The 21798-nt window shown below is 39.2% G+C and overlaps 1 protein-coding gene across 6 annotated transcripts in view; it reads left to right on the top strand.

Annotated features, from left to right (window-relative positions):
- The window catches only part of LOC106973620 (BEN domain-containing protein 5), a 1423832-nt gene that overhangs the window by 1090321 nt on the left and 311713 nt on the right, over positions 1-21798 (top strand). For all 6 annotated transcript variants that reach the window (XM_027059241.2, XM_027059240.2, XM_027059242.2 and 3 more), the window contains exon 6: positions 1925-1964. In XM_027059241.2, the coding sequence (XP_026915042.1) occupies positions 1925-1964 (40 nt within the window). The remainder of the gene's footprint in view (positions 1-1924; positions 1965-21798) is intronic.

Below are 21798 nucleotides of genomic sequence, written 5' to 3'. Positions count from 1 at the left end.
TGACATCTTGGAGTTGCATTGTTTGCTTGGAAATGTCACCTGGAATGAGTTATGAAATAGCAGGAAAACAGTGATGTTGATTGAGAAGTCCTTAAGGGACTTCTTTCAGGCTCATGAGAAGTCATTGAAGTAAAGGGTACAGAGATCTTAAAGAGGTTTTGACTGGGACAGATCAAAGTCAAACAGAGGAGGAGAGAGACCATAAGGGCGAGGAGATTTGAGACCATGTCTTATGAGGAAAGGACACAGGGACTAGGCATATTTAGACTGGAGAGAAGACACAGATCTTCAGATGTCCAAACTCTTGTCATGGGCTGAGGCAGCTAGACACAGTAATGGTGTCATATGAAAGCAGCTTTTAACCCTGATCAAAGTACAGCTATCCAACTGATAAGAAGTAATGAACTCCCCATCAAGAAAAGGGATGAAACAAGCAATGTGGGGCCATTGCAGAAGGGATTCCTGACCTGGTAGCAGGTCAAACTCAGTGACTTTTGAGCTCCAAGTATCCATAATTCTATGAAAAAGGAAGAGGTAACTTATATAAACCAAGGGTCATGTGGTCTATAGTAACAACAACAACATCAGTACTGAATATCTTTTAGGTGAGCACCTATTAAGTATCAGGCACCATCATAATGATTTATGTACATTGTCATATTTGGGGCTTTCAGGCCAGCATTAGAACTGACTAAATTCTAATCCGGGCCCTTCCATTTAATGAAGAGGTGCTCTTGGAAGATAATTTTCCTTTCTGAATTTCATGCCACTTCTCTGTATAATACAAACCCTGTAGGATTGCCAAGAGTATGAAAAGACATGACACATCAAAGCACCCAGTACTGTGCCTGGCCTATAGTTGGCACTCAAAAAATGTTTCTGCCTTCTCGTTTCTGCTTAAGCAGAATTTCAATAAGCCATTCCCCATTCTTGGAGAAAGACAAGATAAATAGGGAAATGCAGGTAAGGTGAACTATGGCAAAGGATCTATTAGAAGAAATACTGGGTAATCAGAAGTCACTACGAGATGTAGCCTAGAGCAATGGTTCTTGTTTGCTTGTACCCTTTTGGAGAAAAAAAATACAGATTTCTGGGACTATTTATGGAAAATCAAGTGTAGGGAAGAGAAAGAAGTCATCTGGGGCTTAAGAAATCCTGGCTTAAGTCTTTAAGACAGTTGCTCACTGCCCCACTCCCAGCCTCCAATACCCACTTCTCCAACCTCAGGTTCCCATGACATCCAATTCAGGACAGAGCTTTCCTGTAGGTATGCTGTAATGTGGGGCAAGCCTACTGAGATATTGATCTCCTCAGCCCTTGGGGTAGCCAGGGCCAATTGCCTACAAACATAAGCAGCCTCACCCATATGGACTAGTGCACCAGGCAGATACTTTTGCTATGATTGTTATATGTTACAAAGATATGAGGATTCAGTTAGAAAAGAAATGGTTTCATCATCAGTAATTAAAATTGTCATAGCATTGCTGAGCAAATTAAATAAATAAACCAGCCCAGGAGTACCTTGGTTAGAAAGGAATATGAGGAGGGTGACAGTGATGTAGGGACCCATGCAAAGAGGATTGCCAAGATATGAGATACTTAAACAGTGGGGCTAGCATGAACAAAGGGCATCTCGTACAGAGGACATGAGCTCATGGCCTTTCCCTAGGTATAAAATAGGTTTGACTGGAAGACCTTTAAGGCCTCTCACCTCTGACTATACAAGGATGAACAAAAAAGCCATCCATTCCCTTTGTCTCTAGGGTGCAATGCCTCTCTGCAGAATTGTGAGCAAGCACCACATTCTCCCCTTTATACCCTGCTCTGTGTATCTGAATATCCCTTTTGTGTGTCCACCCTAAGCTGCTAAGCACAGTTCGCTCTCGCTCAATTTAGTGATCTCATAGTATGTTTTCTTTTGCAGCAACAGCGGCAGCTTGACCTCCTGACAATCACCAGCCCTGGTGAGTAGGTGCAGCCGTTCTGCTTTGGCTTTTCCCTTATTTCCCAAAGCGATGCCTGTTTGCCTATCCAAGTGCAATTCCTGCCTTCCTCCTTTGACTCCCTGGATGAACAGCAGAACTCTTAGTGCCATGAACAATGCTTCTCCCTTCATTCTCTGCCTCACAGGCATTTCCTACCCCCATGCCCCAGCTCTGTGCTGCCTCCTCTTGACTCTGCAGATGGCAGGACTGATAATCTGATGTTGCTACATATTCCAGGGCCAAATTCTCCCCAGATCGTTCAATGGACTCAAGTGTCAAGGAAATGTCTTGGTCGCATGAGAAATGAGTTTCGAAATCATGGGGAGCAGGAAAGCTGCCTGGCAGGGGGCATGGAATGGAGGAAGGATGGCTTATGAGGAAGGACTAGTCTGGAAAAGTGATTAGGTTTGGTATTCTGTGCTGAAGGTCAGAATAACTCTGGTCTCGCTTTAGGGGAAATTCAAGTTCCCCAACAAAGCTGTGGCCATGGGAATTCTTCCCCCTAGGCCTGGCATCTAGCCTAGAGAGTGGTTGAGCAGTTTAGTTTTTCCAGAGAGGTATTTTATTTTGGTTTGGGAACTTGAGGCAAAACTGGCCAACAAAAGTTGCTATTCTCTCTTGGGATCCAAGAGGATGATGATGCCAGCAGAGTTAGTGAGCTTTCAAGAATGGGTGTGGTGGGTCATCTTTATCCATTCAAAATATTTAGCAATGCTGGTGAACCCCTGCTGTGCTAGACATTAACACTTTGGTTACTGGACTGGAGGGATATGGGATTGTGAGGGAGGGGCAAATGTGGTAGAGTGGTCATATGGCAGGGTTGGGGACTCTAGGAGTGGCTTAATTACTGATAAATATGGAGGCATTTCAATATCTTGGCATCCAATATGTCTATACCATGGTATCTCTGGCTCTCACCAAGCTTGTCATGCTGTACCTGGGTGCCAGCTGGCTCACTTACAAAGAGATTGAGAAACTGCCCTCTGCAGGCACTATCTTAGCACAAAGGCTAGTCATCTGGTCTCAGTCACTGAGGTAAAAGACAGTGACTACAAATGTAAGTTGTATCTACCCAGTTCAGGTGACCTTACCGTATTTCCATCTAATAGAGCTTTTTGAGCTTAGGACTTTAGAAGAACAGAGATTAAGTGGTTTAAAAATGTTTAATCTGCTCTATAGATGAGCTATGTTCAATGCATATATGATTAACATATAGAAATTTCAAATCATGGGCTAACATAACTAGAGTGGCTCACGTGTGTGACATGTGACCTACCAATCCCTCCCAGCAAGGTGCTGGTGAGGGAATATCTCTGTCCTTCTTTGGTTTCTGTCCATTGTAATTGTGCACTATTCTACTCCACATGTGCTAACCCAGATTGCCTGTTTCCACATTCCAGTTTCATCTTGTTACATCCTGATATGATGCAGACATATGAATTGGAGGGGACTCTTGATATGTCTTTAGACCCTGTTTACTGTAGTTCTTTTGTGCTAGCTCTTTCTGTTCCTAATTGCTGCTGCACAAATTCAAGCAGAGTAGTAGTGACTCTGAGTGTACTCCTTTTGAAGAGCTATAGAATTGCAGAATAATAAGCGCTGCCAGAGTTTGGAATGGTTTATAATTTTACCTACTTTTAGATATTATCTAAAATGTCTCCTGGGTAAAAGCTTCCCAAAAGGTATAGCATGGCACACTGTGTACTGCAAGTAGGCTACCTTTGTGTGATATTATTGTGAGATTTGCACCTGTGAGATATTGATCCACTTACCTCTCAGGGGCACAGGTAGGACTTGAGTAACTGGAGCCTCCAGGGTGGTAGTCTCACTCCATTGTACAGGACAAATATCCATATGCGCCATGACATGGAAAGATTGGGAAGCACCATTAGACCAGGTATTATCTGGACAACTTCTATCCCATGTCAAAAGCACTTTCCTCCATTGCGACTGACCATCCCTCGCTTTTCATATCATCCCTATTCCCTATCTCCAGAAGCTGTAGCAGCAACAGCGGGCTTGCTACCTCTCTGGGGCCGTCAGTGGGAGGTATTAGCTTGTCTGTACTCCTCACCACCATCCTCCACACAGAGCTTCAATCTGATGGTGCCACTCTTCATATACTAAGAGCTTTCAGAAGTGCAGGTTGGGAATTTGGAAGCCTTAATAATCTGTGTTATCTTCTTTTCTTATTTTTTTTACTGTGAATAATTTTGAATATACAGAAAAGAGTAGAGATATAATGAACAGCCTTTATTGCCCTCCCTGCTCCACCAAACATGTTGGCTTTATCATATCAATATTGAGCCATCAATGCCACAGAGTCCCCTATTTGAAAAATTTATAGATCTAGTTGAGACTTTTCTATACTCTTACTGATTGCAGCTTTCTCCCTTCACTCTACAGGTAACCACTATAATAAATTCTATTTTTTTCCGTATCTGTGTATATAAAAATAAAGTAGCTATAACTGGTGTTCTTTTACAAATTCCTCTAAGTGATGCCACACTGTAAATGGCATTCTGTGACTTTTCCCCTACTCATTATTATATTGTACAGATTGATTCATGTAGATACATATACTACTGGTTCATTCATTTTAACTGCTATATAGTATTCCACATATGATTGCATTGCAATTTATTTATCCATTTTTTTGATCATAATTTAGGCTATTTTCAGTTTTTTATAATGGCAAGCAATGCTACAAAGAGTGCTTTTGTGCATTACTCCTGTGTATAACCATGAGAATTTCTCTAGGGCATATAGTTAGGAGAGGAATTCTTGATATTGTGCATGTTCAAATTTACTATGTAATTACGGCCAGTTGTTTTCCAAGGTAGTTGAACAAATACATGCTTCCAATGGAAAAGTGTAAGGGTTTCCATTTCCTTAAATCCTTAATACTTGGAATTGTCAGGCTTACAAAATTTTACCACTCATCATGATAAATGTGAAATGGTATCCGATTGTTTTTATAATATTTGTTTCCCTGATTACTGATGGTTGAGTATCTTTTCAAATGTTTATTGACCACTTTGGTTTCTTCTTTGGTGAATTGACTTTTCATATCCTTTTTCCATTTTCCATTGATTTGTTGTTTCTTTTTATTGATTTATAATCCTTTATTATTCCAAATATCAATACTTTGTCACTTATATGCATTGCAAATATCTTCTCCCAGACTGGGGCTTGTGGTGGGTTTTTTTTTTTTATTAATAATGTACTTTTACATGGAAGATTTTTAAAAATTTAATGGAGTTAAATTTATCAACCTCTTGCTTTGCTTTTGTGACTTATGTAAGAAATCTTTCCTTCCCTGGATATCATACTCTTCTGTATTTACCTCTAAGAATTGTCAAGTTTTATTTCATACTGAGTCTTTATCTCATTTAGTAATGATCTTTTGTATAATATGACTTAGGGATTTACTTATTTTTTTTTGTTTACATATGGATAACCCATTGTCTCAGCACCATACAACAACTACTGCATCCCTTCTCCCACTTATAAGCAATTACATGCCTATCATATAGAAATTATCCTATATACAGAATCTGTTTCTGAGGTCTCTGTATTATTCCATTGGTCTACCACACTTACTCTGAATTAACTCCACACTGTCTTACTTATAATACATCTTAATTTTAACATTATCTTTATAATTAGTAGGGAGATATCCTTCTCCTTTTCCCTTTTATGGAAATCTTTTGGAAATACTGGTATCTGTTGTTTTTTTTTAAATAAAATCCAATAATCTATGTATTGTGACAGGTGAATTTAATCTATTTGTATTTATTATAATTACTGATATATTTGGATAAATATCTGCTACCATATTTGTGCTTTCTGTCTATCATTTATTTTATTTTTTTTCTCTTGTCCTCCCTTTTTTGGTATTATGTTTTATATATTACTTGCTTTCCCCCTACCCAATCTACAGATTTGGATGCTATTGATTTTATTTCTGACTTTAACTGATTACCTTTGGATGTACATTTGATTATATATTTTCTTACAAAATCTACAGCCTTTCACAAAATTAGCCTTCATAATAAGCTGAATAAAAGATAAACTAGTTGGGGTGCCTGACTGGCTCAGTTGGTAGAGAGTGCAACTCTTGATTTTAGGGTCGTGAGCTCGAGCCCACGTTGGCAGTAAAGACAACTCAAATAAATAAATAAACTTAAAAAAAAAAAAGACTAGTTGTTGTATGGTGCTGAGACAATGGGTTACCCATATGTAAACATGCTTTAACCACCTATTGAACACTGTCCTGTCACCACCTAATTATTATTATTTTAGACTTCTCAGTTAAACTGTTGCAAAAAAGAAAAACAATGAATTACTAACAGTACTGAACTAATTTACTTTTCCTACACAGCTTATAAATTTTGTGTTCTTATTATGTATCAAGATTTCCTGTTACCTTATTAAAGTGAATCCTTTTTTTTTTCTTTAATTTACTTATCTCTTTTGAGAGAGAGAGAGCGCACACGCATACACAAGTAGGGAAGCTATAGAAAGAGAGAAAGAGAAAGAGAGAATCCCAATCAGGAGGAGCCTGATATGGGCCTTGAACTCAGGAACCATGAGATCATGACCTGAGCCAAAATCAGCTGCTTAACTGACTGAGCCACCCACATACCCCAAAGTGAATCCTTTAATAGCTATTTAGTGAGAGTCCACAGGCAACCCTCTTAATATATGTTTGTCCTTATTTTGACTTCTCTCTGGAATAATAGTTTGGCTAGGTATAAATTCTAGTTTGAGAAATTTCCTTTGTACTTTGAAGACTTTTAAAACTTGTTTTCTGACATACATAATTGCTGATGAAAAGTCTTCCATTATTTGTTTTTAAAAAAAATTTTTAATGTTTATTTATTTTTGAGAGAGAGACAGAGCACGAGCAGGGGAGGAGCAGAGAGGGAGACACAGAATCCGAAACAGGCTCTAGGCTCTGAGCTGTCAGCACAGAGCCCGCGGCGGGCTGGAACTCACAAACCTTGAGATCATGACCTGAGCGGATGGATGCCAGACGCTCAACGGACTGAGCCACCCAGGCACCCCAATTATTTAATTGTTTTTGATAACTTATCTTTTTTGGTAGATTTCAAGATTGAAAATCTTAATGTTCTGTTTTTGGTTTGGGTGGGATTTTTTTTTTTTTTTCTGTAAATAGATATGAATTCATTTCTATTTACCCTGCTTGGTACTCTGAGTATACTTCCACCTGAGAATCTATGTGTTTCTTTAATTCTCAGAAATTATTGGCAAAATTTCTCTTCAAATACTACTTTTCCCTTATTCCTCTAACTCTCTTCTTCAAGAATTTCTATTAGATGACTGTTGGATTTTCTCAAGTGGCCCACCATGCCTGTTTTTCATAATTTGTTTTTCATAATTTTTATCATTTTGTCTTACCGCACTAATTCTGAGTTCCCCACAAGTAACTTGCATTTATAAATTCACTTTTTGACCATGTCTAGTCTAGACTCTTTTCCCTGTCTTTTTCAATATTTCAATGACTATATATTTTTAATTTCCAAGATTTCTAATTTTGTTCATATCCACCTGTTCTTGTTTTATTTCTGCCTATTCTGTTTCATAATTTCTTATTCTGTTTTAATGCCTTCGTTTGTTTCTCTGAACATCCTCAATATGCTTATTTTAAAATCTCTGACTGTTCTATAAAATAAGTTTCATCTGGAGTGAATTCAAGTTATAATTGTTAATTTTGTTTTGTATCATTTTTAGCATTTAATTTCTTCATGCATTTTGAAATTTTAATTTGTAAGAGCACTTTGAGGAGGAAATTTTCTGGTTTTCTCTCTCCTCATCCCCAACGCCCCACCCCTACAACCCCTCCTGTGCTCACATCTCCCTGTGTGGTGGTTTTTGTTGTTAACTCTACCCACACCTCAGTATAGGACCTGGTAAATAGTGGGGATATATCAGATCCAGTGACAAAAAGTCAGCAGAAGAGCTTGACATTGTTTCTGTTTCCTGCATCTATATTCCTCACCTCCTCTCTAGGCTTGCAGTGCAAGGAGCTATTTCCCAGAAAGTTCTACAGCAGCCTTTTTAATTTTTTCCCTAGGCTCCTTTCAAGACATGAGAGCCCCACCCTAGAGCTCTAAGCAGAAGATGTAGGGGCACCTGGGTGGGTCTGTTGGTTAAACATCCGACTTTGGCTCAGGTCATGATCTCACGGTCTATGAGTTCAAGCCCCATGTCAGGCTCTGTGCTGACAGCTCAGAGCCTGGAGCCTGCTCCACATTCTGTGTCTCCCTCTCTCTGCCCTTCCCCTGCTCATGCTGTGTCTGTCTGTCTCTCTCTCTCTCTGTCACTCAAAAATATATAAACATAAAAAAAAAAAGATGTTGTTTCTGATCCTCATCTTCCAGAGTACTGTTAGTTCCTGTTGTCCCATAGGAGGCAAACTTCAGCTGCTACTTCCTGCTTCTATGTCCAGATCTCAGCATGCAAGTAGCCTCGGGACCACTTACCTTTCACATTTCTGTACGTTTCAACTTTGTGGGGACATGTCTCTCACAAGAGAGCCCAAATACATATTTTCATTTCTTTTTTCATCCAATATTACTATTTGATGAGAATGAATGGGCTTATTGAAGCATGAATTTATTTAGCCATTTGACCCAGAAATCCAGCTATAGTTTCTTCTTTACTTTCTGGAAAGTTTATTCTCCTATAGCCTTTTCAATAAAAGGGAGGCAGTATGAAGAAGTATTTTTCTCTTATCCAAGCAAAACTCCTAACCACCAGACTGCAAAGAGAGACTATTATTTTTTGCACATGTATATACATATGTAATTTTAAAAATAAAATTCAGATGATACTATATAAACTGTTTTATTTGAATGTAGTATGAACATTTTCAATGTTATTAAATATTCTCTAAAAGGGAATTTTACATAGTTTAAAATCATTCCATTATATTTATAATTTATAAAAACTCTATTATATGTTAAATTGTATCCAGTTATTTAATTATAAATAATACCACAGTGAACATTCTTATATAAAGACTTTTGTATGCATCTCTAATTATTTCTCTAGGAAAAATTCCTAGAATGAGAATTACTGAGAAAGGTGTACATAAGTCACCAGTCATGACAGGCTACATTATGCTGAAGTAACAATGACACCAAAATTTCAGAAGCTAAAAAAAAAACAAAGGCTTATTTCTCACTTTTGGTACATGTCCCACATGGATTGGAGACAGCTCTGCTTTACATCTTCTTTTTTTTTTAATCTTATTTTATTTTATTATTATTATTTCAGTAGGCTCCACACCCAATGTGGGGCTTGAACTTATGATCCTGAAGTTAAGAGTCACATGCTGTACTGACTGAGCCCACCAGGCACCCCTGCTTTACATCGTCTTTATTCTGGCACCCAGACCAAGCATTCTTTCTTTGGAACATACCTGGGTGTCTTAGTTTGGGTTCCCTAAGAAGAAAACCTTGAGACAAAGATTTCAGGGCAAGTAATTTATTTGGGACATAATCCCGGAGATTTCCTTGGTAGCAAAGCAAGGAAGCAATACAGGAAAAGAAGGGAGAAGGGAGAAGAAGGGAGAAGAAGAAGAAGACGAAGACGAAGACGAAGAAGAAGAAAGAGGAGGAGGAGACGGAGAAGGAGGGAGAGGCCGAGGCAGAGGGTGAGGGAGACGGAGAGGGAGAGGGAAAGGGAGAGGGAGAGGGAGAGGGAGAGGGAGAGGGAGAGGGAGAGGGAGAGGGAGAGGGAGAGGGAGAAGGAGGAGAAGGAAGAAGAGGCAAGCTACCACTAAGGACAACTGGAACTTAATCAAACTGGAGAACCCTGGAAGTTAATGTGGAAAATAAGCCTCGAGTTATCCCTCTGGGAGGCAAAGGACTGAGAGTGAAAGTGGGTGTGCTAATTCCCTTCCAGACTTCCAATCTGCTCAAGAAGTATGGACATAGCAGGTTCCAGTGGCCAAAGAAAGCTCTCAGGATAGATTTGCACATGTTGGCAATTGGAAATTATTTAACATTGTGCACAAGTAAGTGCCCAGTGAATATGTGACATTGCAGCACCTGCCACATGGGTCATCATGGCAGAGTGAAAAGGGAGAGATACAGTGAGCCATGTACTTGCTCTAAAAATATTTGGAAGGGGTCACTTCCACCCATATTTCCTTGGTCGAAGCAAGTTATATGACCACTCCTAAATTCAACAGGGTGGAGATGTATACTCTTCCCACAGGGAAGGGGACTGCAGTGCAGAGAACTAGAATATTTGGCAATGATTCCTTAATCACACCTACAGAAATGTTTTTATATTCCTACTATCAAGTTAAGAGTGCTGGTCTTAGGTTTTTTAAAATAATGGCTTTACTGGGGTGCCTGGGTGGTTCAGTCGGTTAAGCCTCCAATTTCCGCTGAGGTCATGATCTTGCATTTCGTGAGTTTGAGCTCCACATCAGGCTCTGTGCTGACAGCTCAGAGCCTGGAGCCTGCTTTGGATTCTGTCTCTCTCTCTCTCTCTCTCTCTCTCAGCCCCTCCCCTGCTCACACTCTGCCTGTCTCTCTCTCTCTCTCTCTCTCTCTCTCTCTCTCTCTCAAAAATAAATAAACATCAAAAAAAAATAAAATAGGGGCTCCTGGGTGGCTCAGTTGGTTAAGTGTCCGACTTCAGCTCAGGTCATGATCTCACAGTCCATGAGTTCGAGCCCCGCGTTGGGCTCTGTGCTGACAGCTCAGAGCCTGGAGCCTGCTTTGGAATCTGTGTCTCCCTCTCTCTCTGCCCATCCCCTGCTCATGCTCTGTCTCTCTGTCTCAAAAATAAATAAAAACATTAAAAAAATTAAAAAATAAAATAATAGCTTTATTGAGATGTAATTCACATGCCATAATATCCACCTTTTAAATGCATCATTTAGTGGGGTTCAGTATATTCACAGAGTTGTATAACCATTACATTCCAGAACATTATCACCACTCCAAAAAGAAACTCCATTAACAGTCACTTCCTATTTCTGCCTTCCCCCATGCTCTGGAAACCGCTAATCTACCTTCTGTCCTTATGGATATGCCTATTCTGGACATCTCATATAAGTGGAATTGTACAGTATGTGGCCTTTCTTGACTAGCTTTTCCACTTAGCATAATATTTTCAGGCCCATCCATATTGTAGTATGTATCAGTACTTCATTCCTTTTTATTGCCAAATAATATTTCTGTGTGGATATATCACAATTTGTTTATCCATTCTATTTCATTTGTTTCCACTTTTTGTCTATTATGAATAATGCTGCTATGGGCATTGGTGTATAAGTTTTGTGTAAACATGTGTTTTCAGTTCTCTTGGGTATAAACCTTAGAAATAGAATTGTTGGGTCATATGGTAAGTGTTAGGATATACATTTTGAGAAACTGCCAAAATGTTTTCCAAAGTAGCTGTACCATTTTACATTCTTATCAGCAATGTAGGACACATCCAATTTCTCCACATCCTCTCTGACACTTGTTATTATCTATCTTTTGTTTGAGAGAGAGAGAGAGAGAGAGTGAGAGAGCATTCATGTGTGAGTGAGGGAAGGCAGAGGGGGAGAGAGAGGGAGAGGGAGAGGGAGAGAGAGAGAGAGAGAGACAGAGACAGAGAGAGAGAGAATCTTAAGCAGACTCCATGCCCAGAACTGAGCCCAATGTGGGGCTCGATCTCATGACCATAAGATCATGACACACGGCTTGATCTCACAACCATGAGATCATGACCTGAGCTGAAACCAAGAGTTGGGCACTTAATCGACTGAGCCACCCAATCACACCTATCTTTTGATTATAGTCATCCTCGTGGGTGTGAAGTAGTATCTCATTATAGTTTTGATTTGCATGTGCTAATGACAAATGATGGTGAGCATATTTTCATGTGCTTTTTGGCCATTTGTATATCTTCTTGGAGAAATGTTTAGTCAAATTCTTTTTCCTTACTCATTTTTAATTAAGTTACATTTATCTTTTTATTGTTCAATTGTAAGAGTTTTAAAGTATATATTCTGAGTATAAGGTCTTTTATTAGATATATGATTTGCAAATATTTTTTCAAATGGGTTGTCTTTTCACCTGCTTGATGTTCTTTGAAGCAAAAGAAGCATGTAACTATTATGAAATTCAATTTACCTATATTTTTTCCTTTTGTTGCTTGTACTTTTGATATATCTTGGAAAACATTGCCTAACTTAAATTCATAAAGATGTACTCTTGTGAGTTAATTTTTTTATATGATGTGAGGTAGGAGTCCAGCTTACCTCTTTTGAATGTGTTTGGTTTTCCCAGCACCATTTGTTGAAAAGAGTGTTTTCCCCCTGTTGAATTACCTGGGCACTCTTGTCAAATGGTCATAGCTTTTTGATGGTATATACTAGAAGGATAGTATTAAGAGAGTATCTAAATACTGGCACTAAGTGCCAGAGCTGTGTTAAGTGCTTTACATATATTTTTCACATAATTTCCCCCACCACCCCATAAGACAAGCATCGCCTTTTCTGTTTTAAAGATGAGAAATGAAAGTGCAGCATAATTATGTGAATTGCCTGCTTGAGCACAGTTAATAAGTGATGGAATCAGGATTCAAATTCAGAACTGTCTGATTCTAAATCCTTTGCCTTTTCTGCTGCTGCTACATATAAATATCACTTCACTTGTAATATTGGTCCATGGAGTCTTCTTTCCCAGATGGGATTCATATTGACTCACTTTCCTGGGGATGAGGAAAGTCTGGAATGCCACAGTATCATAGTCATTGGGACTTTCGCACTAACTGAGCTATGTCCTGAAGAGACAATTGATTTCCTAAGACATCATAGAAACCTCCAGAAAATAAATCATGGCTAGATTTGTTTCTGATTGCAAATCTTGTAAGCTTCCTTTTTTTTTTCTTTTATAATCCTCTCTTAACCTTGTTAAAGCAATACATATGTTGAGTGGTGATAGACTGGGGCTGCTGACCATGACATGACAAGTTTGAGTTTGGTCTTTTATTAAAGTCCCCCATGACATAAACTCAGCCCCTCTGGAAACTAAAGAAACAAGAGAGGCCAAATTAGCCATTGTTTTGTGCCTCTGACCATCTTTAGAGCCAACAGGAGGCCTGTGGAACCCGTCCAGGGTAGCCAGGACCAGGAGTGAAGCCAAGCCAGATGACTCCCGGCCTCACTGCCAGAAGGTTAGCAGCACCATGGATGTGCAGAGAGCGGCTAGTTCAAAAAATTCATGCACGTCGTTAAAACAACTTTAAAAGAGATTTTTAAAGAACAAAAATAAATTACTCCTAGTCCCACAGCACAGCACAGTTAGCACAATACAAAACCTAATTCTATTTATACATTTTCCCTTTCAGTTCTTGTCTATATGCAGAAACATATTTACATAATTGCAATCACAGTACGTTTTTATATACATCTTTTTTCACTTAACATTATTTCATAAACAATCTTCATGTTGCTATGTAGTTTACATACTTACCATCTTTTTTATAATAACTTTCTCTATTAAAAAATTGCACATGCCCATGGTGCAAATTTTAAAAACAGAGAAGTTATAAAGATGAAATATCAGTTATCTCCCAGAGGCAATCACTGTTTAATATTTTAACACATTTACTTCTTCCCCTTTTTTTCTATGCATGTATAATTTTGTTTTACATAGTTGAGATCATGTAGAATATAAAATTTTATCCTGATTTTTCACTTAATATTACAAGAAAAATATTTCCCCATGCCAATAATGTTATATATTTAACTTAAATTCTAGTTTCTCGATGTTATGAATAATTTATGAATCTTTGTGTATATATTTTCCCTACATTTTAGGTTATTATCTTAAGATAGATTACTAGGGTTTGAATTACTACATCCATGAGCATTTTATGAGCATTTTAAAGGCATACTTATTTTAAAAGCTCTAGTATCTTCCATCTTTTATATATAGTCTAGTTTATAAAAATCCACATCCTATTGTTGTGCATTCATGTTATTTCCAGATGTTTTCTCTTATAAATAACTCTACCACAAAACTATTTGTGGAAAAACCTTTTTACTTCTTTTATATAAGTTTTTACCTGGACATTTTAGAAGTAGAATTACTGGGCCAGAGAGCAAGAATATGTTTAAGGAATTATTGTGTCTAGTTTCCAGCTCATTTTCCAGAAAGTTTGTATCAATTTATTTTACCACCTCCATTCCCCAACCTCCTTCTCTCATGTCAACGATGAAACACAACAGCCTTGGATGTCACTCAGATGGTTTATTAAGTTAATTAAGTAAAATAATTTTAGAAACATACAAAGAAACATATAAAGGCAAAGAGAACATGTTTTGTTTATTCTCCTGGTCCCTGAGAGACAAACTGAGTGCTATGTTCCTAGGATCTTTGTCCTGTTACAGATGCCATATCCCAGGACTCAGGTGAGAAGGTTAATTAGAAGGGTTCAAGGATCCCATTTTGGGACATCCAGATGGGTGGGCTGAGCTCTGGGGAGGGGTATTGGAGGTGTGGCATCCAAAGGCACCATAGCTGATCAGAATGAAGGAAGTCAGATCAGAATGGAGCTGATAAGACCTTGGCCATCAGACTGAATGCAGGCCTCAGAACTAGACAAACTGGAATTCAAGGCATAAACAGTAAAATTAAGGCACAGGAACGATATAAATAGAAGTCCTTAATAACAACCTAAATTGGCTTGGGGTGCCTGGATATCTTAGTTGGTTAAGTGTCCAACTCTTGATTTGAGCTCAGGTCATGATCTCACAGTCATGGGTTTGAGGCCTGCACCAGGCTCTGCGCTGACAGTAGGAACCTGCTCGAGATTCTCTCTTTTGCTCTCTGCCCTTCCCCCACTTGCTCTCGCTCTCTCTCTCTCTCTCTCTCTCTCTCTCAAAAATAAATAAATAAACATTTAAAAAAGCAACCTAAATTAGCTTAAGGGAAAAATAGGCAATTAATTGGTTCGTATGAGTAAATAATCCAGAAATAAGTCAGTCTTTCTGTGCATCTTGATATAGGGTTCATAGGACCTAGTCTGTTTTTGTCCTCTTAACTCACCTTGCTTGGTGTTGTCTCCTTTCCCAGGTCACATGTGATCTCAAGATGGCTGTAGGTGCAAAATTTACATCCCCCCAAATTCTAGTCTAATTGGAGTAAGCAAGAGACTCTCACCCAGAAGTCCCAGCAGAATCTCTTTACTTATTTTGTGATTACATCACTATGAGCTTGACTTTGAAGAAGTATCTGTGTCCAGGAAAATCTACTGTGCTGATTGGCTGAGAGTTGAGTTATAAACATCATCCATAAAACTGGGAGAAAAATTGGGCCCTGGCATTAACTAATGGCCCAAGATCACATGAATTTTTGCAATGATTATGGTTAAGTTGAACCAAATATGTGAATTATGAGGTCTGAGAGCAGAGCAAACATTGATCTGTTCTGCAGCAGACTTTCTGTCGAAAGAGCTAGGCCCAGCAGGGTCTCTGCAGCTAGATTCTCGGCACTGGGATAGGACTCATTACCAAGTGAATAGTATGGACATTTTAATAATACCAATTTTCTCAATACATGAACACAGGATATCTTTGCATTTGTGTCTTTTTCAATTTCTTTCATCATTGTCTTAAAGGCTACAGTCTACAGATCTTTCACCTCCTTAGGTAAATTTATTCCTACATGTTTTATTGGCTTTGATGTTATTGGAAATAGGGTTGTTTTCTTTATTTCTCTTTAGTATCATTTGTTGTTGGTGTATAGAGATGCAACTGACTTCCATATGTCGATTTTCTATCCTGTGACTTTGCTGAATTTGTTTTGGTGGAGCCTTTAGGGTTTTCTCTATATAAGATCATGTTATCTGCAAACAGAAATAGTTTTATTTCTTCCTTTCCAATTTAGATCTCTTTATGTATTTTTTTATTAACTGCTCTGACTAGGACTTCCAGTACTATATTGAATATGTGTGGTGAGAATGGGCACCCTTGTCTTCTTCCTGATATTAGAGAAAAAGCTTTCAACCTTGCACTGTTGAGTGTGATATTAGCTGTGGGTTTGTCATATATGGCCTTTATTATGTTGAGGTATATTCTTTTTATGCCCAATTTTTTTAGAGTTTTCATCATGCGAGGATGTTGAATTTTGTTAAATTTTTTTCCTGCATCTGTTGAGAGGATCATATGATTTTATCCTTCTGTCTACTAATGAGGTGTATTATGTCTTTGATTTGCATATGTTAAACCATCCTTGCATCCCAGAAATAAATCCCACTTGATCATGGTGTATGATCTTTTTCATGTGCTGTTGAATTCCATTTGCTAGTATATTGTTGAGAATTTTTACACGTATATTCATTAGGGATATTGTCATGTAGTTCTCTTTTCTTATAGTCCCCTTATCTGGCTTTGGTATCAAGTTAACATTGGCTTCGTAAAATGAATTCGGGAATGTACCCTTCTCTTCAATTTTTTGCAAGAGTTGGAGAAGGATTGGCATTAATTCTTCTTTAAATGTTTGTAGAATTCACCAGTGAAACCATCTAGTCGTGACTTCTCTTCATTGGTGGGGGCAGGGTGGGGGGTTGATTACTATTTTGATATCCTTAGTCATTATTGCTCTGTTCAGATTTTTTGTTTCTTTCTGACTCATTCCTTGTAGATTGTATGTTTCTAGGAATTTATCAATTTCTTCTAGGTTATCCAATTTTTTGGCGTAGAATTATTTATAGTAAAAAGTGTCTTAATCTTCTACAAATTAACACAAAAGCAGGCATGTACTCTGCACTTTTTTATTCATTTATTTTCTATTTATTTATCATACATGTGTGTAACAGCAGGGTATAGGTGACAGAGCGAGGGGTGTTATATTAAAAACATACATCATGTGTTTGAATTCTACCTCTTCCACTTAAAGTTGACGTTAGGAAAGTCTATTAGTTTTTCTGTGCCTTACTTCCATTTTACCATCTATAAAAGATCAGGATGATAACAATACTTGTTAGAATTCTGTAGAAGATTAGATATACATAAAATGGCTAGCATAGTAAAGTGTATAGCCCCTAGCAGATTTTAAATAAATAGTTGTTATTGTGATTACATTGCTTTGTGACAAATTGCCCCAAGACTTAGCAATTTCAAACAATAAATGTTTATTGTCACACAGTTTGTGTGGGTCAGGAATCTACTAGCAGCTTAGTTGGAGAGTTTTGGCTCAGGGTTGTCAGCCAAGCCTGGGGCGCCTAGGTGGCTCAATCAGTTAAGCATCCGACTTCAGCTCAAGTCATGATCTTGTGGTTCATGGGTTTGGGCCCCATGTTGGGCTCTCTGCTGTTAGCACAGAGCCCTTTTCAGATCCTCTGTCCCCACTCTCTCTGCCCCTCCTGCACCCTCTCTCTCTCTCTCTCTTTCTTTCAAAAACAAATAAATATTTAAAAAAAAAAAAAAAAGATGTCAGCCAAGGCTGTGGTTATATGAAGACTGGAGGATCATCTCTCAAGATAATTCATTCACGTGGAGGGTGAGTTGGTGCTGCCTTTTAACAGGAGGCCTCAGTCCCTTCCCATACAGACTTCTTTATAGGGCTGCTTAAGTATCCCTACAACATGGCAGTTGGTTTCCTTCGAGTGATTAATCCAAGAGAGAGCAAGGTAAAAGCTGCAATGTCTCTTTTGAAGTAGCCTAGGAAGTCATATGCTGTCATTCTATAATATCCTATTAGTTACACAAGTCAGCTTATTTGCTGTGTGAGGCAACTATACAAGGACATGAATGCCAGAAAGTGAGTTATCATTCAGGGGCCATGTTGGAGGCTGGCTACCAAAACACTAATGATTATGGTAATGATGAGATCAGTAATACATCTTTCATTCCTTTCAGACCCACTTACCTTTTATCATTCCTCCACAGATTTTTCCCTTATTCCCAAGATAAGTATTAGTCTGACTTTTGGAGATTGGCAGAGGTTTCTGAGAAAAATATTGAGACTTCTCTAGCTACTGTTTCTTCCATAAATAAATAGCTGCATTTGTTCATCTGTGTCTTTCTATCCTAAGGTAAGCCTAAACTATAAGAACCTTTCATTGGCCATGAACATGAGAAATACTTTTGGCTCAATGGATTAAGACAAGTAAGATCTCTCATTTAGGAAAAGGAAGTTGGGTGCCCCAGTATCCAGTTCCCAGTTTATGACAGTCCTTTGCATTCTGGTAAATGGCTACTGGGCTGCCACTGAGTTGAGACGAGGTGTGATCCAAGTACATGTACTTAAAATTCCTAGAGACTAAGGGCACAATGGCAAGTCATATTGGGTGGTACATATCTTTCACGCTCTGGTCTAAATCATCAATGAGAGGGGTGAGGATAGGTTTAAGGAATGTGAGAGTTTGCTCTTAGCAACATTTATGGACCTGCCATTAACAGTGCTTACTCAGCACTACTGAGACAGAAAATAAAGTGTCTCTATGACCAAAAAAGAAAGAGAGAAAAGAAAAAGAAAGAAGTTCTAAGTAGCAAGCAGCAGAAGTTTTGAGATTAGCTAGACAAGGGATTCAAATCTTACCTCTACCATTTACTCTGTATATGATTTTGGACAAAATACAATCTCTTAGAGCTTCAGCTCTCCAATTTTTAAAATGTATCTAATAATAATAACCCTATAGGGCTTTTGTGGATATTAGATGAGATCACGTATCTGGCACATATCAGAACCTTGGAAAATCTCATGTTATTATGGGAAGTCCTTCTTTGAGGCTGGTCACTACAAACAACTGTTATTTTTTCTCCCTAACCTAGCTATAGCCTAGTAGGTCATTCTCTGAAATGCCAATAGGGTCTGCATTGGGCACTTGCAGTGCTATTTCCTCCCCTCCAGATGATGGCTGAATCATTGTCACATAAACCTGATACACTTCTCTCCAGAAACTGAAAATTGAGGCGGGGCAGCCCAGCTGAGTTCCATTCTTTGATGAATGGCTGAATGTCCTTCAGAAGGTTTTTTCTTTTGTCAAAGATTATACAAAAGACTTTCTTGTTAGAGAAAAGTTTTTAATCACAATGGTGAAAGGAGAATTGGTGGTTTTTACCTGCTTTTAGAGGGAATAAAACTTGTCTTTTTCCATATCAAGTGTCATTAAACTAGTTTGTGAGGTGAGCTCAAATCCAGCCTTAGGTGGGTGGTGCACTGGGAAGCATTTCATATCACTTTACAACATGTCGTATCACTTTGGAGATCTGGGTCTGGTGACAACTCCCTCCCGCGCTCTGGCCTCTGCCCACATCTTGTTCCCCCTTGTTAACCTAGGGTTCCCTTGGTTGTCTCAGCACGTGTTTCTGTTGTTCCCACCAAGTCCTCTGCCCTGATACTCTCTCTGCTTTTCTACTCCAAACCCCTGGACACTTCTTTCCTTCCTCCCTGAAGTTTCAGAGGAGGGACACCTAACCATCTTCTCCTCCCTGGAGGGGAGAATAGTAGCAGCCATAATGCCCACCACCACAGCTGGCTTTAATATAGCACGTTACAGTGTCCAAGTGATTTTGCATGCAATACTTTGTTTACGCAACAAAACAACCCTATGAAGCAGGCATCTTTATCTTAGAGAAATGATAGAATTTGCCTAAATTCACAAAAGCTTGTACTTTTAAAAGTCAGAACTTGAACCCAGGTTTTCTACCTCAGCACCCAAAGGACTTCTGACTCCTCAGCTGCCTTCCTAATCACAGGTGCTGGTTCATCCAGGGTTTGCAGAGATATTCAAACAAACAAACAAACAAACAAACAAAAAAACAACCCTGGGGGCGCCTGGGTGGCGCCGTCGGTTAAGCGTCCGACTTCAGCCAGGTCACGATCTCGCGGTCCGTGAGTTCGAGCCCCGCGTCAGGCTCTGGGCTGATGGCTCAGAGCCTGGAGCCTGTTTCCGATTCTGTGTCTCCCTCTCTCTCTGCCCCTCCCCCGTTCATGCTCTGTCTCTCTCTGTCCCAAAAATAAAATAAACGTTGAAAAAAAAAATTAAAAAAAAAAAAAAAAACCAACCCTGAATGAGGGAAGGAGTACTAGCATAAGAAACAGTTACAGGGCCTGAAACAAAGGGCTGGATGCAGAAAACTAGGCAGAAAGACGGGAACAAAAGCAGACATGAAACCCCACCTGCCATGGGTAACAAGCTAATTTACTAAACCAGCACTTCTTATATCCACTGTGCTTGCCCTTACCTGACCTTGAATCCAGAATGATCCTGGGATCTGGCAGGCTGCAAGGGGGGGCTCAGTGGCCTCAGTGGAAGAGATGGGCAGATGGAATGTCTAGGTCCTGTAACCAAGTAGGTCATCTCTGCCTGTTGAGCTTAGAAATTCAACAGTAGGGTTCTCTATAGATTCTTCATTTGTTCTAAAAGTGTGGTTTCTGGGTCACTTGTAAGAAAATTACCCAGGGTTTTGTTTGTTGTTTTAGCTGGCTAATCCACTGAACTCTAGACAGGGGCTGCTAGGAGAGTGCTCTAACTAGGGATGGGGCTGTGGTGCCAAAAGACAAATATCAAAAAGTGTTTTAAACAAGTATGCAGTCATTGAACCAGAGAAGAGGGTCCAGGGTGATTGTCGGTCCAGAATAGTGGGGACCAGTGAAGGTGAGGAATGGCAGGAAGGGCAAACAAATGAGAGGTAGCCAGGGTAGTTCTGCACAAAATGTTGTCCACAGATGGGTGGCGGGAAGTAAACTCTCCACGATGAGGTAAATATAGAAATTGAGAGAACGCTTTTAGAAACTTTAATAGCAATTTGACATTGCTGCGGCATCCATGTTCACGATCAGTGGACTTTTCCAAAATATCAGTTTGTGATGGATTAGAAATAGAGTAGCACTAATAGAGGTGAATTCTGGAAATATCAGCCAACAAGTTTGTACAAGTGGTTTAGGTTCATCAAGCATGATAAAGGCCGGTTTTTAATAAAAAAAACCTGGTGCCTAAGAGGGGCCTAGAAATGATTTAGAAATGAACTTAGTAAGAAGACCATTTTCCTCTTAGTTAGCTATCAGCCTGAGTAAGTCTTGTGAAGAGCAAGCCCTTCCACCGGCCGAAGCCTCAAGTACTGCTCAAGGACTGCCCGCTTCATTGCTTTACTTCAACATCTGGCTGCGCTGGGCGGGCTCAGCCTTTGCAGAAGCTGGCGTTCCCCTCCCAGCCTGCCTGGAGCCTAAGTGGTGTTTGGTAAAGTTTAAACAAGCCCATGTAGGGTGGCTGAAAAGCAATCTGGTTGAAAAGTAATCTCCATTTTCTTTTGAATAAGAAGAAGAAAGAAAGGGAAAAAAGACACCTCCCCCTTTCCTCTGCTTGCTCATTAGGATTCCAGGTTACAGCGGTGCCGCCTGGCCACTCTAATTGGATCCACGCGCACACAGGTCTGCGCGGCTCCATTGAACACTGACATTTCTAACTAACTGACCTTTTCAGGACCACTGGTACTTCCATAATGAGTGTGCAGTGGCATTGTGTGGACACAATACAGCAGACTTCACAGTGCCCAAAGAATGCAGGATTGAAAACTATTCAGAATTCCCAATCTCGAGTTAGCAAAATGAGAAAATTGGGTCCCAACATTCATCAGCATGTTATTGTGCAGGTATCGATTTCAAAGCCCTTTTATTTCTTTCAGGGAAAAAAAATGTTGTATTATAGAGGTCTAAATTAACTTTTGTTCTGTTATTTTTCCCCTGTACCTGTAAAAAGGTCAAATACATTCATAAGGCTTAGATAGATTTGCTGGATGGATATAAGCACTGAGATAGCAATCAAC

This window comes from Acinonyx jubatus, chromosome C1, assembly GCF_027475565.1.
Source record: "Acinonyx jubatus isolate Ajub_Pintada_27869175 chromosome C1, VMU_Ajub_asm_v1.0, whole genome shotgun sequence".
Classification (NCBI taxonomy): Eukaryota; Metazoa; Chordata; class Mammalia; order Carnivora; family Felidae; genus Acinonyx; species Acinonyx jubatus.
The sequence above is the reverse complement of the archived record's forward strand: the minus strand, read 5'-3'. Positions and strand labels throughout refer to the sequence as shown.